General features: G+C 36.0%; 1 protein-coding gene across 1 annotated transcript in view; it reads right to left on the bottom strand.

Annotated features, from left to right (window-relative positions):
* Positions 1-14,820, bottom strand: part of FAF1 (Fas associated factor 1) — a 469,659-nt gene that overhangs the window by 312,247 nt on the left and 142,592 nt on the right. Inside the window, exon 3 of the mRNA XM_024739340.1 lies at positions 752-798. Coding sequence (XP_024595108.1) covers positions 752-798 — 47 coding nt within the window. The remainder of the gene's footprint in view (positions 1-751; positions 799-14,820) is intronic.

The raw sequence follows: 14,820 nt of genomic DNA on the forward strand, positions 1-14,820 counted from the left end.
CATATCAAGTAATTAAAAAACACTTGTAAGGGAGAATGGTTTTTACCTCCTATGACTTTATAATGTGCTCTTTTAATCCAGAACCAGTCTCCAATTTTAAGAAAAGTTATGAATTTATTTTTAATTTAAGGAATTATTTTGTAACTACTATAGTTCTCTTGGCATCATCTTCCAATTTTACCTTCTGGCAATGACACAAAACCAGGAAGACTATTCCACATGTTAACACTGTATACTTCAGGTAAAACAGCTCAGTGCTCTGGGAAGTTTCATTATTAAGGACTTACTCAAATTGTTGCAAATTAACATAAATTTAATTTAGAAACCAAAGGGAGAAAAAAAAAGAATTAGTAAGGTTGGAGATAAAAGCCTGTATAGTTAGATGATAACCATGCTCTGGAGTTACTGAGGCATGTCTCATTTTCTCACTACTAACAGTTTAAAGGATTCAGTTCCTTCCATCTTATGGATTAGAAGATGACCTTGAAAAGTTTCCTTAAAAATAAAATAAAATCACATTTAAAAGTGATATCACCCAATCTGAAATAACATTATACAGTTAGACACTGGAGACTTTAGGAAATTAATATGACTAATAAAAATGTCTGAAAGAAGAATAACTGTATTAATGAACTTATACATCAAATATCATCACAAAGTGCTCTATCAAAAAGTAAAACCAAAAAAATTAACAACTGTCTTTTTTGCTTTGCTAAATTCTCATTTTACTACTAAGTACCTTACAACATACCTTCTCAGAATGCCATTTTCCTGGGGTATTACACCATTGATAGCTGCCTGCAAACAAAAAACAGAGAAGACATTTAAAGAAACAGAAAAATGCTCAGGGGTGGAGTGGAGTGGGGTGGAAAACACTGTAAAGGAAAATAAGTATACTCTGAAAATTTAAACAAAATAATAAGTGTTTCCTTAGTGATAAAAAATATTCTCCATTAAATGTTTTTCTCCCTCTCTATAATAAAACTGTGTTTTAGATAATTTAAAAAACATACATTTGGCATCTAATATCCCCAAACCTTGAGTCATAAAAAGCTTAATTCCACAGTCCTCATTCAAGCAAAACACCCACAAAACCAATGTTTAAGGGTGTTAAAACAAGTAAAATCAGTACCTTAAAGTAATCTTTTAACATTATTTTCTTCCTCAGATTGAGAGGAGCAAGATATAAAATCACAAATGAAAAATGCCAATAAGAATTTTTAAATTAGCTCAGGAATTAAATTCATTGTGTTGTGTTACAATCATTATTCTTAAAGAAAAGAATACTTAGAAGGAAAAAAATGTATCAAAAGGTCTTTGATAAACACAGGACAATTACATCAGGTTAAAAAAGGAGCAGGAGCATCCCTGGGGGAGTCTCCTTATATAAAACATTCCTGAAATTGGTCACTAAGCTAACAAGTCACCAATTACCTAGAACATAGGTAAACACATTTGCCATGATTTGGACATTTTTGAAGGCTACTAAGCAAACAGGCTGTTACATCCTGGATTGTGGGTATGTCATTACAGGGTAATAGAGAAGATTCTCTGGAGGAAAAAAATGACTCTTCCAACTTTGCCTTTGCATCATAACAACTTCTTCCCTCCCCCTTCCCATCCACATCAAAATGGGAGGAGGGGGGAAGCTAACACTTGGATGTTTTATCAGCTGTGTGGAGATCAACTGCAAAAAGGAGTTTGTGTATTTCGTGAAACATTAACTTAAATATATGCCAGAGGTAGGTCAAGTTTACAAAGTTATACTGTTGAATGGAAACAACATAGAGTGTAAGACACTTGCTATGAATTTTGAAAGTTTTAACGCTCCACTGGCAAAAATCAAAGAAATCCACAGATTATTAAAGACAGTGGATACCATAGAACCCTGACAACTCTGGAGGCTCATAAATCCTTAGAGTCAAGGAAATGCTAAAATCAGTTTTCAAAGCCACAAATTCAATAGAAGCATCCCTGCCTGGTGCCAGGTCAATTATCCCTTTTCTGTTGACAGCAATGGTTCCACATACAAATATCTTCTTTGTTAAAAAATAGAAAATGGTCAGAGAATATTCTATGATGTTGGAAAAGAAACAAAACACCAGAGTTTGGAAAGATTTTGTTCAAATTTTCACTAGGGAATGCCAAGGTATAATGGAAAGAACACTAAGAATTTATAAAGTCCAAAATTTGAATCTAGATTCTCCCATTTATTACTTTGATGACCTTAGTATATATTCTATACTCATTGACCCTCCCTGAGCCTCAGTTTTCTCATCTGTATGAGTAAATACTACATTTTCAGCCAAAATGGCCCTGCCTTTTTGTTCCTTAAAGGCATCAAGTTTTTTTTTTATTTCTTAGGGCCTTTTAAGATACTATATCTACATGGAATGCCCTTTTCCCTATTCTTTGTCTGGCTGAATCTCAATCATCATAATTGATGTTTTTGTTAGATACACTTTTTCCAAAAATTCTTCTCCGATCAACACCCCCCCCAATAGGTTTACTCTCACAAAGAACCCTGTACTTTTTCTTCATAGCAATTGATAATTACTTATTTGGTGATTATTTGTTTTATGTCTGTCTTTCTCACTAGACTGTAGGCTCCATGATGGAAGAGATGATAACAATTTTGTTCACCACTTTATTCCCGCTGCCTGGCACAATGCCAGCACATAAAAGGCACTCAATAATCATTTGCTAAATGAGTGATGCTAGAGGAGTACAAAGAAAAGCAGCACAGTGAAGACTCGCTTAAGGCTCACAGAAAGCTTCCTGGATGAAATAATGTCTCAACTAAGACTGAAGGGTAAATGAAAAGTAGCAAGATGGGGAAGGGCGCAATACTATTCAGAAGGTACCATGACACACCTCCACTTTCTTTTTTAAATATTTATTTATTTATTTAGGCTGTGCCATGTCTTAGTTGCGGCATGCAGACTCTTAGTTGTGGACTCCTTAGTTGCAGCACGTGCACTCTTAGTTGTGGCATGCATGCAGGATCTAGTTCCCCGACCAGGGCTCGAACCCGGGCCCCCCCGCATTGGGAGCACATAGTCTTACCCACTGGACCACCAGGGAAGTCCCCACGCCTTCACTTTCAACCCTTTTCCTCTTCTAAGATCTTATATTATTTTAAATAATGTATTTGCTTTTGGATAGAATGTTAATCCCTGACCTCAACCTTATGTACATAATAAACTCTGTACATAAATAAGTAAAATGTAATTCAGAATGAAGATACAATAAAAGTATGATTTGCTAAAGAAATATAGGATAGGGAGAGTGCTTTTTGACTGTGAGGATTAAAGAAAGTTTCAGAAAAGGGACAGCATTTGATATGGACACTGAATAATGGGTAGATGTAGAAGCAAAGGAAAATTTCAGATGAATTCAACTTTGAACAATGTTAACTTTGAGGTAATAGTAGGATATCATTTGTTCACTTCACAAATATGTACTGCAGTTGACCCTTTTGACCCTTGAACTACACAGGTTTGAACCGCACACAGGTCCACTAATACTCGGTTTGTTGTTGTTGTTTTCAATAAATACATTTGACAGTACTACACAATCCACAGTTAGCTAAATCCGAAGATGCAGAACCACTCGGAGACTTGAGCTTGAGCATCTGTGGATTTTGGTTTCCCCAGGGGCACCTGGAAGAGATCCCTCATGGATACCGAGGAATGACTGTAATCGCCAACTATGTACCAGATATACTAACGGACATAACATAGCATGTCTTCTAGCATGGAAAAAAATCCATTCAACAATTAATTTTACTATGAGAAGTTCAGGTAATATCCAAAAGGAGACAAAAAAGTAATTTTAAAAATCAGAGCTAGATTAAGTAAAACACCTGCTTATTTGAAGCCCTAGGAATACTTTAATTCCCTCCCTCCTTTACTCTCTGGTGAAGAAAAGTGAGACAAAGAATCTTGGGGAATTCATATATGTAAAAAAAAGAGAAGAGAAAGCTAAAAGCAAAACAAAACAACAAAAATGGAAGGGTTAGGGCTTCCCTGGTGGCACAGTGGTTGAGAATCTGCCTGCCAATGCAGGGGACACGGGTTTGAGCCCTGGTCTGGGAAGATCCCACATGCCGCGGAGCAACTGGGCCCATGAGCCACAATTACTGAGCCTGCGCGTGCGATGAAGAGTGGCCTCCGCTTGTCACAACTAGAGAAAGTCCTTGCACAGAAATGAAGACCCAACACAGCCATAAATAAATTAATTAATTAATTTTTTTAAAAAAAAATTAAAAAAAAAAAAAAATGGAAGGGTTAGATAGGAGGGGAAGGACCAGGAATATGTCACAGAGAGGCAATGAAAGTACTATAAGGAGGGATTAGACAAAATAAAAAATGTGAAAATAGTCTAATATAATGAGGCCTAAGAAGAGACTGTTAGACATATTTGAAAACAGTTTTAGCAAAAACTGTATCATAAAAGGCTAAGAAATACAAGGGAAATAAGAAAGTAAGTAAAACTGATCCTTGAAACAATATGAAAAGTATAAAGATAGGACCTGCAAGAAGAATGGCTACGATAAGTTTTTGTTTGCCTTTTTTTTTTTTTTTTAAAGAATAGTGATTTCTTGAGTTCAAAGAGAATTCATGGAAAGGGAAACAATAAAGACTCAAGAAATAAAGGGTAAAATTAAAAGTTTGGTTCAACAAACTTACCAAAGGCCTATTCATTGCCAGGCACCATGCTAGACTTTGGGTATGCCTCGTACCTGATCTAGGGCTCAGGAGAGCACAGATAGAGGGGATACCTTTAGAAAAGAGATTAGATTTAGAAAAACCTAGATTATAGACTAGAAATGATACTGATCACATAAGAACCACGTATCATTTGCTAAATGTAAATAATCCCATTGCTAATTTGTTTTTGTTTTTCTTTTTTGGCTAGGAAGATATTATATCTCTCATTCTATAAACAGGAATATAATAATAGGGCATGATTAAACATCTGGCCAAAGAACCAGAGAATAAACACAATATTTCTATTTCTGGGACCGACTCAAACACACTACCGTGGATCTTCAGCAGACTGCAACATATTTAAAAAACAGTATCTTGCCTTGACCTAGTTTATGGTAGTATGAAAATCCATTTTGGTATAACTATTATTGCTTTTATGCTAATTATGTCCATGACATTTTTAATCAGTTAATTTACCACAATTAGAATCCCAGCCTCTAAGTTCTCTTTAGCAAAACTTGACAACACCCTCTGAATCGTCATTTCTCAGAGTCCACTGGAAGACATGTGAGGTATGTTTAAAGTATAGAGGAAGTCAAGGTCAGAGGTGGCTGTAAGAAATATTCTTATCTTCAGCCTTAACAGAAGGAGAAAACCATGACACTCATGGTGGGCTTCAGACCTTTTGGGGGAAGGGAAATGGCAAACTGGTAGATTATAAAACTACAGCATCCTAAATAAATAAATAAAATTTGAAAACTACAGCATCTAATATAAATCATCCCCTACGCATATAGAAAATCTTGGCTTTGGTCTTTTTATATTTTTAAACAAATGACCCCTGAAGAAAATGCCAATGAGATTTCTTGAGAGGGGAGGGAGATGAGACAGGGATATACAGACAGCATCCAAAAATTTCAATGATAACTTCTGAGTAAAGGAGCTGTAGTAACAATAAAGGTAGCTAACATTATATAGTTTTTACTAGGTGCTATGATTCTCTAGGTGCTTTACTCATATTAGATCATTTAACTCTCATATTACCCCCTCATTTTACAAATGAGGACACCAAGAAAACACAGGGGGAAATCGTGACAACAATGGGTAGGCAAAAGATGAAAGAAAAAAATGATGAATTTCAAAATTTGCTCTTTGAAAGACACCTCTAAGAAAATGAAAAGGTAAGTCACGGACTGGGAAAAGTATTTGCTATGTATAAATGTCCAAGAAGGGATTTATATTCAGAATATAAAAAGAATTCTTATAACTCAATAAGATGACAAACAAGTCAGTAAGAAAATGGGCAAAAGATTTGAACAGAAACTTCTCAAAAAAAGATATATGAATAGCCAATAAGCATACAAAAAGCTGTTCACATTAAATAGTCATCATAGAAATGCAAATTAAAACCATGATAAGAGACCACCACATACCTATTAAAATGGCTAAAATGAAATAGGATGATACAAGTTTTGGCAATAACACTGAACAACAGGAAGTCTCATATATTGTACAATCACTTTCAAAACTGTTTTATATATAAAGGTAAACATATAACCTAGCAATATTACTTTTAAGTATTTATCTAAAAGAAATAACAACGTATTTCCCAAAGACTCGTATACTAATATTCATGGCAGCTTTAATCACAATACTCAATAGCTAGAAGCAGCCCAAATGCCCAACAACAGGTAAATGTTGTTTTGGGTGTACCACAGTGTCTGGGTGCAATGGAACTCTACTCAGCAATAAAAAGGAACATACTACAGATACATTCAACTACATGGGTACATCTCAAAAACATTATGCTAAATGAATGAAGTCAGACACGAGAAAATACTATATGATTTCGGGTATGTGAAACTCTAGGAAAGACCATTTTAATCTCTAGTTAAAGAAGGCAGATAGAGGATTCCTTAGGATTAGTGGGGAATGATATGCAAGGGACAATAGGGAAATTTAGGGATAATGACTGTGGTGGTGGTAGTAATGTAGGTACTTACATCTGTCGAAACTCATCAAATTGTACACTTAAAATGGGTTCATTTTATTATCAATAAAGTTAATTTTTAAAAAGAGAACCACAAAGAGATCTGCTTCAAACACACTAAAATGGCTGAAATTAAAAAGACTAGCACCACCAAATGATGGTGAGGATTTGGAGGACTAGAACTCTCACACATTGCTGATGGGAATGTAAAATGGCACCACTACTTTGGAAACAGTTTGACAGTTTTATATAAAGTTAAACAAACACTTAACATATAGTACCACAATCCCACTCTGAGGAATTTACCCAAGAGAAATAAAAACGTATGTCCACCAAAGACTAGTATACAAATATTCATAGCCACTTTATTCATAATACCAAAACACTAGATACAACCAAAATATCCATCAACCAATGAATAAACAAGACTGTGGCATATTCACACAAAGGACTGTTATTCAATAATAAAAATGAACTTCTGATACAGGCAACAATATGGATGAACCTCAAATATTATGTTGAGTAAACAATGCCAGACACAAAAGATTGCATAGTATATGATTCCATTTACATGAAGTTTTAGAACAGACAAAACTACCAAAATGTGGCAATATAAATCAGATCAATGATTGCCTGCAGCAGCGCTGAGGGTTACTGACAGGAAAAGAGAACAAATTTTCTAATATGATGGAAATCTTGAAGGGAGGGGGACTGGATACACAATGTATACATACACAATGTGTACACTTACCAGAACTCATAGAGTTGTATACAATTAAAATCTGTATACGTATATAAATTAGTCATTGACAAAGTTGATTTAACAAAATAACATTAAAACTCCAGTTTAATTCAGTTTCATGAAACACTAGAAAAATGCAGTATCAGATGCATATATTGTTCCATTAGCTATTATTGTGCCCCATCTGTGGTTTGTACTAGCCCATCATCACTTCCCTCTTTCCTTTTGATACAGATCATGTGTTTCTTTTGGAGAACTACTACTCCTGCCTCATCCCATGTGATACTGAAAATATATTAATCACGGTGACTCAATCTAGACCAATCAGGCTCCCCTGGGAATGTGGCTCTTGAACAAGTGACTAGCTAGTTGAAGATGTGTCCTGACAACGGTGCTCAATGATAAGTTTCTGACAGAGCAACTCGGTTTACTGGTTTTCCTAAGACTTGGTTTGGTTGTTCAAGCTCTTTCAAATGTGTGGGCTTCTCAGCAACATTCCAATAAACCCTGCTTCCTATCCTCCCTCCCAAATTCTACTTTGTATTCAAAGACTGATAAACCGAGATTAGATGAGGTTACATGACAAACTCAATATGATACACGTTAAGTTACTAACAGACCACCATTTTTCCAGTCTTCAACAATTATGTCATAGCATTATCATTAGCTTAATTCTTATAGCAGTCTCCTCAGCTGGTCAATCTCTAAATTAATTACTGATTGCAAATCAGTGAAACTAAACACTTAATACATTTCAAATATAAGAATTTATAAACAAGTAGAAAAAGAAAACCTGTTAAATTTTCAAATTTATGAAAATAGAAATGACAAATACATTTTCATTATATATAATCATATATATTTATATATATATATATTATTACCAGATAGAACAGTATAGGCAACTCCGCATGTTCCACATGTTTAGAAAGCCTGTGAACCAGAATAATTATGATTATAATATTAGCATTGTTTCTATCTCTTGAAAATATTTAAAGTATAGAAAAATGCTTTCTAAATTAGTGCACTTTTGTTTAATTTGAAATCATTACTCTATGGTATGTCAGATTTCAAGTATTTTCAAAGTATCTAAATAATAGGTGTCAAACCCACAAAGTACTAGTATTTTAGCATTTACAACTCTGATCTTGCCATCAAGTGAATTCTTCCAACAAAACCCAGGCTTTCTCTTCTCCATAATCAAGGCAGTGTTTTAGACACTGGAGGAAATACAAGGATGACAAGACACATTCCTCTCAGGTTGAGCAGTTACAGAAACAATTTCAATCCAGCATGAGAAACAGTATGGGATCACAAAGGAAGGAATGCCTACTGTGGACTAGTAGAGCTCAAGACCCAGACTTGAATCATTTTCTCCAAGAAAATGTAACTGACTCACACCACCTTTTTCTCAATGACTTTTCATTGTGTTGTACTGACACAGCAATCATTCATCTTATTCATGCATTCGAATACTGCATTCATTCATTCATTCTACCATTATAATCCATTCAACAAATATTTAATTACTAACCTGGAACTATTCTAAGTACTGAGGAAAAAACAGTTGTGAATAAGACAGAATCATCCTCCTCTCATGTTTTTGCCATAAATTGGGTCAATGAGAAATTCTGAAAGAGACCATCATCTTACAGCTGTGAATTGTGGAATTTTCACCTTTGACCTTGTATGGGGAAAGAACGCTCCACAGTCTACTACAACTCTACTTCATTTCTGACACCATATGTGTGGGTTTTCCACACATCAAGCAATTCTGTAACACCAGGTAGGTGTCCTTGTAACTTAACTCAATTCTGACACTATCTTCCTAGAGACAGAATCAGATCCCACAAGTTAAGGGCTCAGTCCCACAAGACAGTTCCTACTTCAGATGCTAATTGCAAGTTCAGGCTGTCACCTGTGCTTCAGCTATAAATTGGAGATTTCCACAACCCTCTCCTCAATTCGATTAATTTGCTAGACTGGCTCACAGAACTCAGGAAAACATTTTACTTACTAGATTACCAGCTTATTATAAAAGGATATAACTCAAGAGCAGCCAGATGGAAGAGATGAACAGGGCGAGGTATGTGGGAAGGGGCACGGAGCTTCATGCTCTCTCCAGGCATGCCACCCTCCTATGTGTTCACCAGCCCAGAAGCTCCCCCAACCTGTACTACTGGTATTTTTACAAATGCTTCAACATGTAGGCATGATCGATCATTAACTCAATCTCCAGCCCCCTCCCCTTCCTAGAGGATAGGAGGTGGAACTGAAATTTCCAAGCTTCTAATCATGGCTTGGTCTTTCTGGTGGCCCTTTTCTGACTGGCCCCTTTCCTGAAGTTATTCACAAGCCCAAGAGTCTCCTCATTAAAACAAAAGACACACCTATCACCCAGGAAGTTCCAAGGGATCTGGGAGCTCTTTGTCAGGAACCAGGGTCAAAGACCAAATATTAAAACAAAAAAATGCTACTCTTATCACTTAGGAAATTACAAGGGTTTTAGAAGCTCTGTGCCAGGAACCAGGACAGACCAATATAAATCTCTATTATTTCACAAACCTCATTAACATGATGTTAATGAAGTGAGCTATGAGAAAGATCTATTTTGGGATGAAAATTTCCCCAGCTACAGATGTGACGGGGCAAAGAAACAATAGATTTAAGTGTCCACACTAAAGAAAGACCATGAGATTATGGCTGGAAGCCAATGAGGCCCCCCAAAAGATGCTTAATACCATTTCCCCCTCTTTCTTTCTGGGCAGAAAGGAAAATCATGTTTCATAAATAGTTATTTAATTTTTCATATCTGTAACAGACCATTTCTAACAATCTACTATATTTAAATTCTTCTAAATGTACCTTCAAATTCCTATTTTCCAAATACATTAATCACTATGATACTCTTCTCTAAAATTTTCTCAAGTACTCCACTGTGTGACTCCAAAGCTGATGACTCTTTCCTCCATTTATTATGGACTTCAATAGAGAAATATATAGGATACTCTAAAGGCAAAAAAGTGGAAGTAATGTGAATGTTCGGAGAAAAGCTGGGAAGAATGGATGATATTTGAATCAAGCATTAAAACAAGGCTCGGGGGCTTCCCTGGTGGCGCAGTGGTTGAGGGTCCGCCTGCCAATGCAGGGGACACGGGTTCGTGCCCCGGTCCGGGAAGATCCCACATGCCACGGAGCGGCTGGGCCCGTGAGCCATGGCTGCTGAGCCTGCGTGTCCGGAGCCTGTGCTCCGCAATGGGAGAGGCCACAGCAGTGAGAGGCCCGCGTACCACAAACAAAACAAAACAAAACAAAAACAAGGCTCTTCTACGGAAAAGAAATTTGACTGAGAGCATTCAGGAAGAGATTTTTTTTTTTAACTGCACTGTATGAATCTACTTAGTCTACCCAGGAAGCTAAAAGTAGTTCTGTGTGGCTTCAGCAATGGTTTGCATCAGGAAGCAGTGAGAGGCCAGCTGGAAAATTAAGTAAGAGTTAGATTATGTGAGGCAGGATAAAGGCATTAAAAGTTTTACTTAATCTGAAGATAAAGGGGAGGCAACTGCTGCAACTCAAATTTGCCTTTTAGGAAAATCATTTGGGTAGCACTGCGAGGTGTGAGTTGAAAAGGGAAAAACTGCTGGAAATGATGTCCAGGCTTCTGACTTGGGTGACTGCTCCTGCCCCAGTCCTCTCAATCATTAAAAATGGCATGCAATTCTAATGATTCCATTGCTCAAGTCAAAAATCATGTAGTCATCCTCAATTCTTTTCTTGCTCACATACTCCACATCCAATCTATGAGGAATTCTTTATTCTATGTCCAAAATGTAGAATCTCACCAACCTTCTCTGCTTCCACCCTGGTCTAAATCATCATCTTTCCTCTGGAGTAGTATTCCAATAGTCTCCAAACATCCTTGCCCCACACACTTGCTGCCTATTCACATAGCAGCCAGCATGATGCTTATAAATGTCAAGCCAAATAAAACCCTTTTCCTACTCAAAATACTCTTATGCCTTCCCATATCATCAGAATCGAAGTCAAAGTCCTTATTCTGACCTTATAAGACTACATATTCTGGCTCCAGCTCTCTCTCTCTATCTCTCTCTCTCTCTCTCTCTCTCTCTGACATCATCTTCTACTAACCCCGCTGAGTTGTTCTGGTTTCCTCACAATTTCCTGCACAAGCCAAGCATGCTCCCACATTAAACTCCTTAACTTATTCTTCCCTTTGTCTGGAATGCTATTACTTTAGATATCCACATACCTCACTCCCTCACTTCAGTCAGGTTTCTACTCAACGGTCATCTCAGAAAGGCTTTCCTTAACCCTACTGTCTCCTTGTTTGTTATCTGTCTTCCCTGACCAGAATATAAGTTTCAAATAACTTTATTTTGTTCACTGATGTGCCCTCATCATAAACAAAAGGGCGTAGTACCTAGGTGGTGTGAGTTAATATACACTGAATACACAAGTGAATAAATGAAAATGCCATAGAACATAGGCAAAGGAACAGGCTGGGGAGGATAGGGAGGTTTGAGCCTTCCAGTTCTAGGCATGTTGATTTTAAAGTACACATGGGACATTCACACAGAGATGTGCAATAGATTGTTAAGAATCTTAAAATGTGTGAGTTCGAGATACAGAGTTTGGAGTCATGAGTCATTCACTTTAAACATATTTGGGGAAAAACAGAACTACCAAATGATCCAGCAATCTCACTTCTAGTTATATATCTAAAATAATTGAAATCAGGGTCTCAAAAAAGATATTTGTATACTCATGTTCACAGCAACATTATTCACAATAACTAAGAGGTAGAAGCAACCCAAATGTCCAGCAATGGTAATGGATTAAAAAAAAAGTGGTACATACAAACAATGGAATATTATGCAGCCTTAAAAAGGAAGGAACTATTGTCACGGGCTACTGTATGGATAAATTGTGAGAACACTGTGCTAAGTGAAATAAGCCAGCCAAAAAATAACAAATACTGTATGATTCCACTTATATAAGGTACCTAGAGTAATCAAATTCATGGAAACTGAAAGTACATAGAATGGTGTTTACCAAGAGCTGGGGGGCAGAGGGAGGCTTATAGTTTAATGGGTACAGAGTTTCAGTTTTGCACAATGAAAAAGTTCTAGAGATCTGTTTTCTCAACAATGTGTACATATTTAACGTTACTGAACTGCATACTTAAAAGTGGTTAAGATGGTATATATTATGTGTCTTATATCTCAATAGTGTTTAAAAAGTATTTGCAAAAGTCTTAGGTGTGGATTGAGTTTACCCAAAATGAGAAGTAGCATGAACAAAGAAAAGCCTTCACTGATGGAACCTTTGGAATGCCAACATTTACGTAGCATGTAGGAAAAATTAGAGAAAATATTAAACAGAAGTATCAGAGAAGTAGAAGGAGATATATATGGGCACCTGAGCTTCAATACAAACCTCAGTTACAGTTACATATATGCATCAACCAAGTTGTTAATACTGAAATGTTGGCCTTAGAGAATCCACCAGGTATGATAATTTATTGCCATTAATAGAAAATGGATAAAAGGCAGATGGCATGCAAATGCTAATTTTTATATATTAATTTTATTTTATTTTTATTTTATTTAGTTATTTATTTTTTGGCCATGTGGCATGTGGGATCTTAGTTCCCAGACCAGGGATCGAAACTGGGCCCCCTGCATTGGAAGCATGAAGTCCTAACCATTGGACCACCAGGGAAGTCCCTATATATTAATTTTATATCTTTGTTTTTAAACAAAGAAAAAAACTACAGCAACAATTCATATTCAGTATTTAGTTCTCTATGACCTATGATCTACTATAATCTAACTAGGTCAATTAAGGGAATTTCTATGTTCTGTAGTTTAAGTCTGTTTTCAAATCCTGGTTCTATTATATATTTATTACCTGTGTGACTTTCGTCATGTTAACTTGACTACTCTAAGATTTAGTTTCCCATCTACAAAGTGAAGGTAATAATACCAACTTATTTCATATGGCTGTTATAAGGATTAAATGAGATAATACAAGAAAAATACTCTGCAAATGTTAGCCACCATAATTATCCATCCCCATTACATGGTGTTTTTGTTTTAATCAGTTTTGTTATGTGCTGTACATTAGTGGTGCATAAATATCTGCCTCACGCTGGGCTAGAAATCCAGATATATAAAGTCCTGCTCCCAATGATCCAAATTCAGATGGTCTGAAATGAGGCCCAGAAATCTTCCCCCACAACACACAAACTTCTCAAGTGATTCTGATGTACAACGAAGTTTGAGAACAACTATAGAGAGTTTATAGCACACATTTTAGAGACCCATATAAAGTCTGTTAGTCTGCCATTACATACAGAATCCATTATTTCCCCCTGAACCCTTTATTATTTTGGAAGTTACTTAATGTCTAAAGGCATAGATTCTTCATAAACTCACTCACATGTTGTTAAATATGCTAAGTGAGGGCTCTTGAGCCAGAAAGCCGTATATCCCAGCCCCATCATTTACTAGTTGCATAATCTTTAGAAAGTCACTTAACATCTCTCTGTCTCAGTTCTCTCATCAGTAAAATGCAGGGTGATAACAGTACTTGCACATTGGGTTTTTATGAAACTTGTTAACATATATAAAATGCTTAAATGGTGTTCGATACATAGTAACATACCCAATAAAGGTGAGCTGCTTTTATTGTAACTGTTATACTGAGATCTACCCTTGTTTGAAATCACAAATAGTTTTTAATCACAAAATTTTGAAGGCAAGGAAAGGACACTACTTAAAAATAGAAAATTTTCCACTCGTAACACTTACCAATTGTAGACAACTTATTTCTGGAGATGTTTCCTCTCTCTCTTCACTATTTAAATAATGGTCTACCATCATCAACATACTCTAACAGTTAGAGATAAGACGATCAGACTAAAGTAGAAGCGAGTAGTTTAATATCCCCTACAACTAACCCTAAACTCAAATTTCTTTTTATTAATCTTGCTGTTTACTTTTACAATACAAAAGAATTCCAATTGGTAATCCTGTAACAGGTCCTAATAGCAAATATTTGGTTTTAATAAGTGCTAATTTGATTTTTTTTTTCCAGGGGAAGAAAACAGAAAGCAAAACAATTTAAGAAATATAACCATTCCACAATTTGTTTTTAGTCTAGTGCAAAAAAAAGTTCACTGAATCTTTCCAAGCATATATCACTATCAAAATAGCCCAACATGCAGAATCAATACTGGTGCAAACCAAATTAAAGACAAAGGAATACGAGACAGATCCTAAGACTACTAATGGTACCTGAGAGCCTCACCCTTGTCAAATAAATATCTACAGATGAAAAAACAAATAGCAAAC

The sequence above is a fragment of the Neophocaena asiaeorientalis genome, unplaced genomic scaffold (assembly GCF_003031525.2).
Source record: "Neophocaena asiaeorientalis asiaeorientalis breed wild unplaced genomic scaffold, Neophocaena_asiaeorientalis_V1.1 scaffold138, whole genome shotgun sequence".
NCBI lineage: Eukaryota > Metazoa > Chordata > Mammalia > Artiodactyla > Phocoenidae > Neophocaena > Neophocaena asiaeorientalis.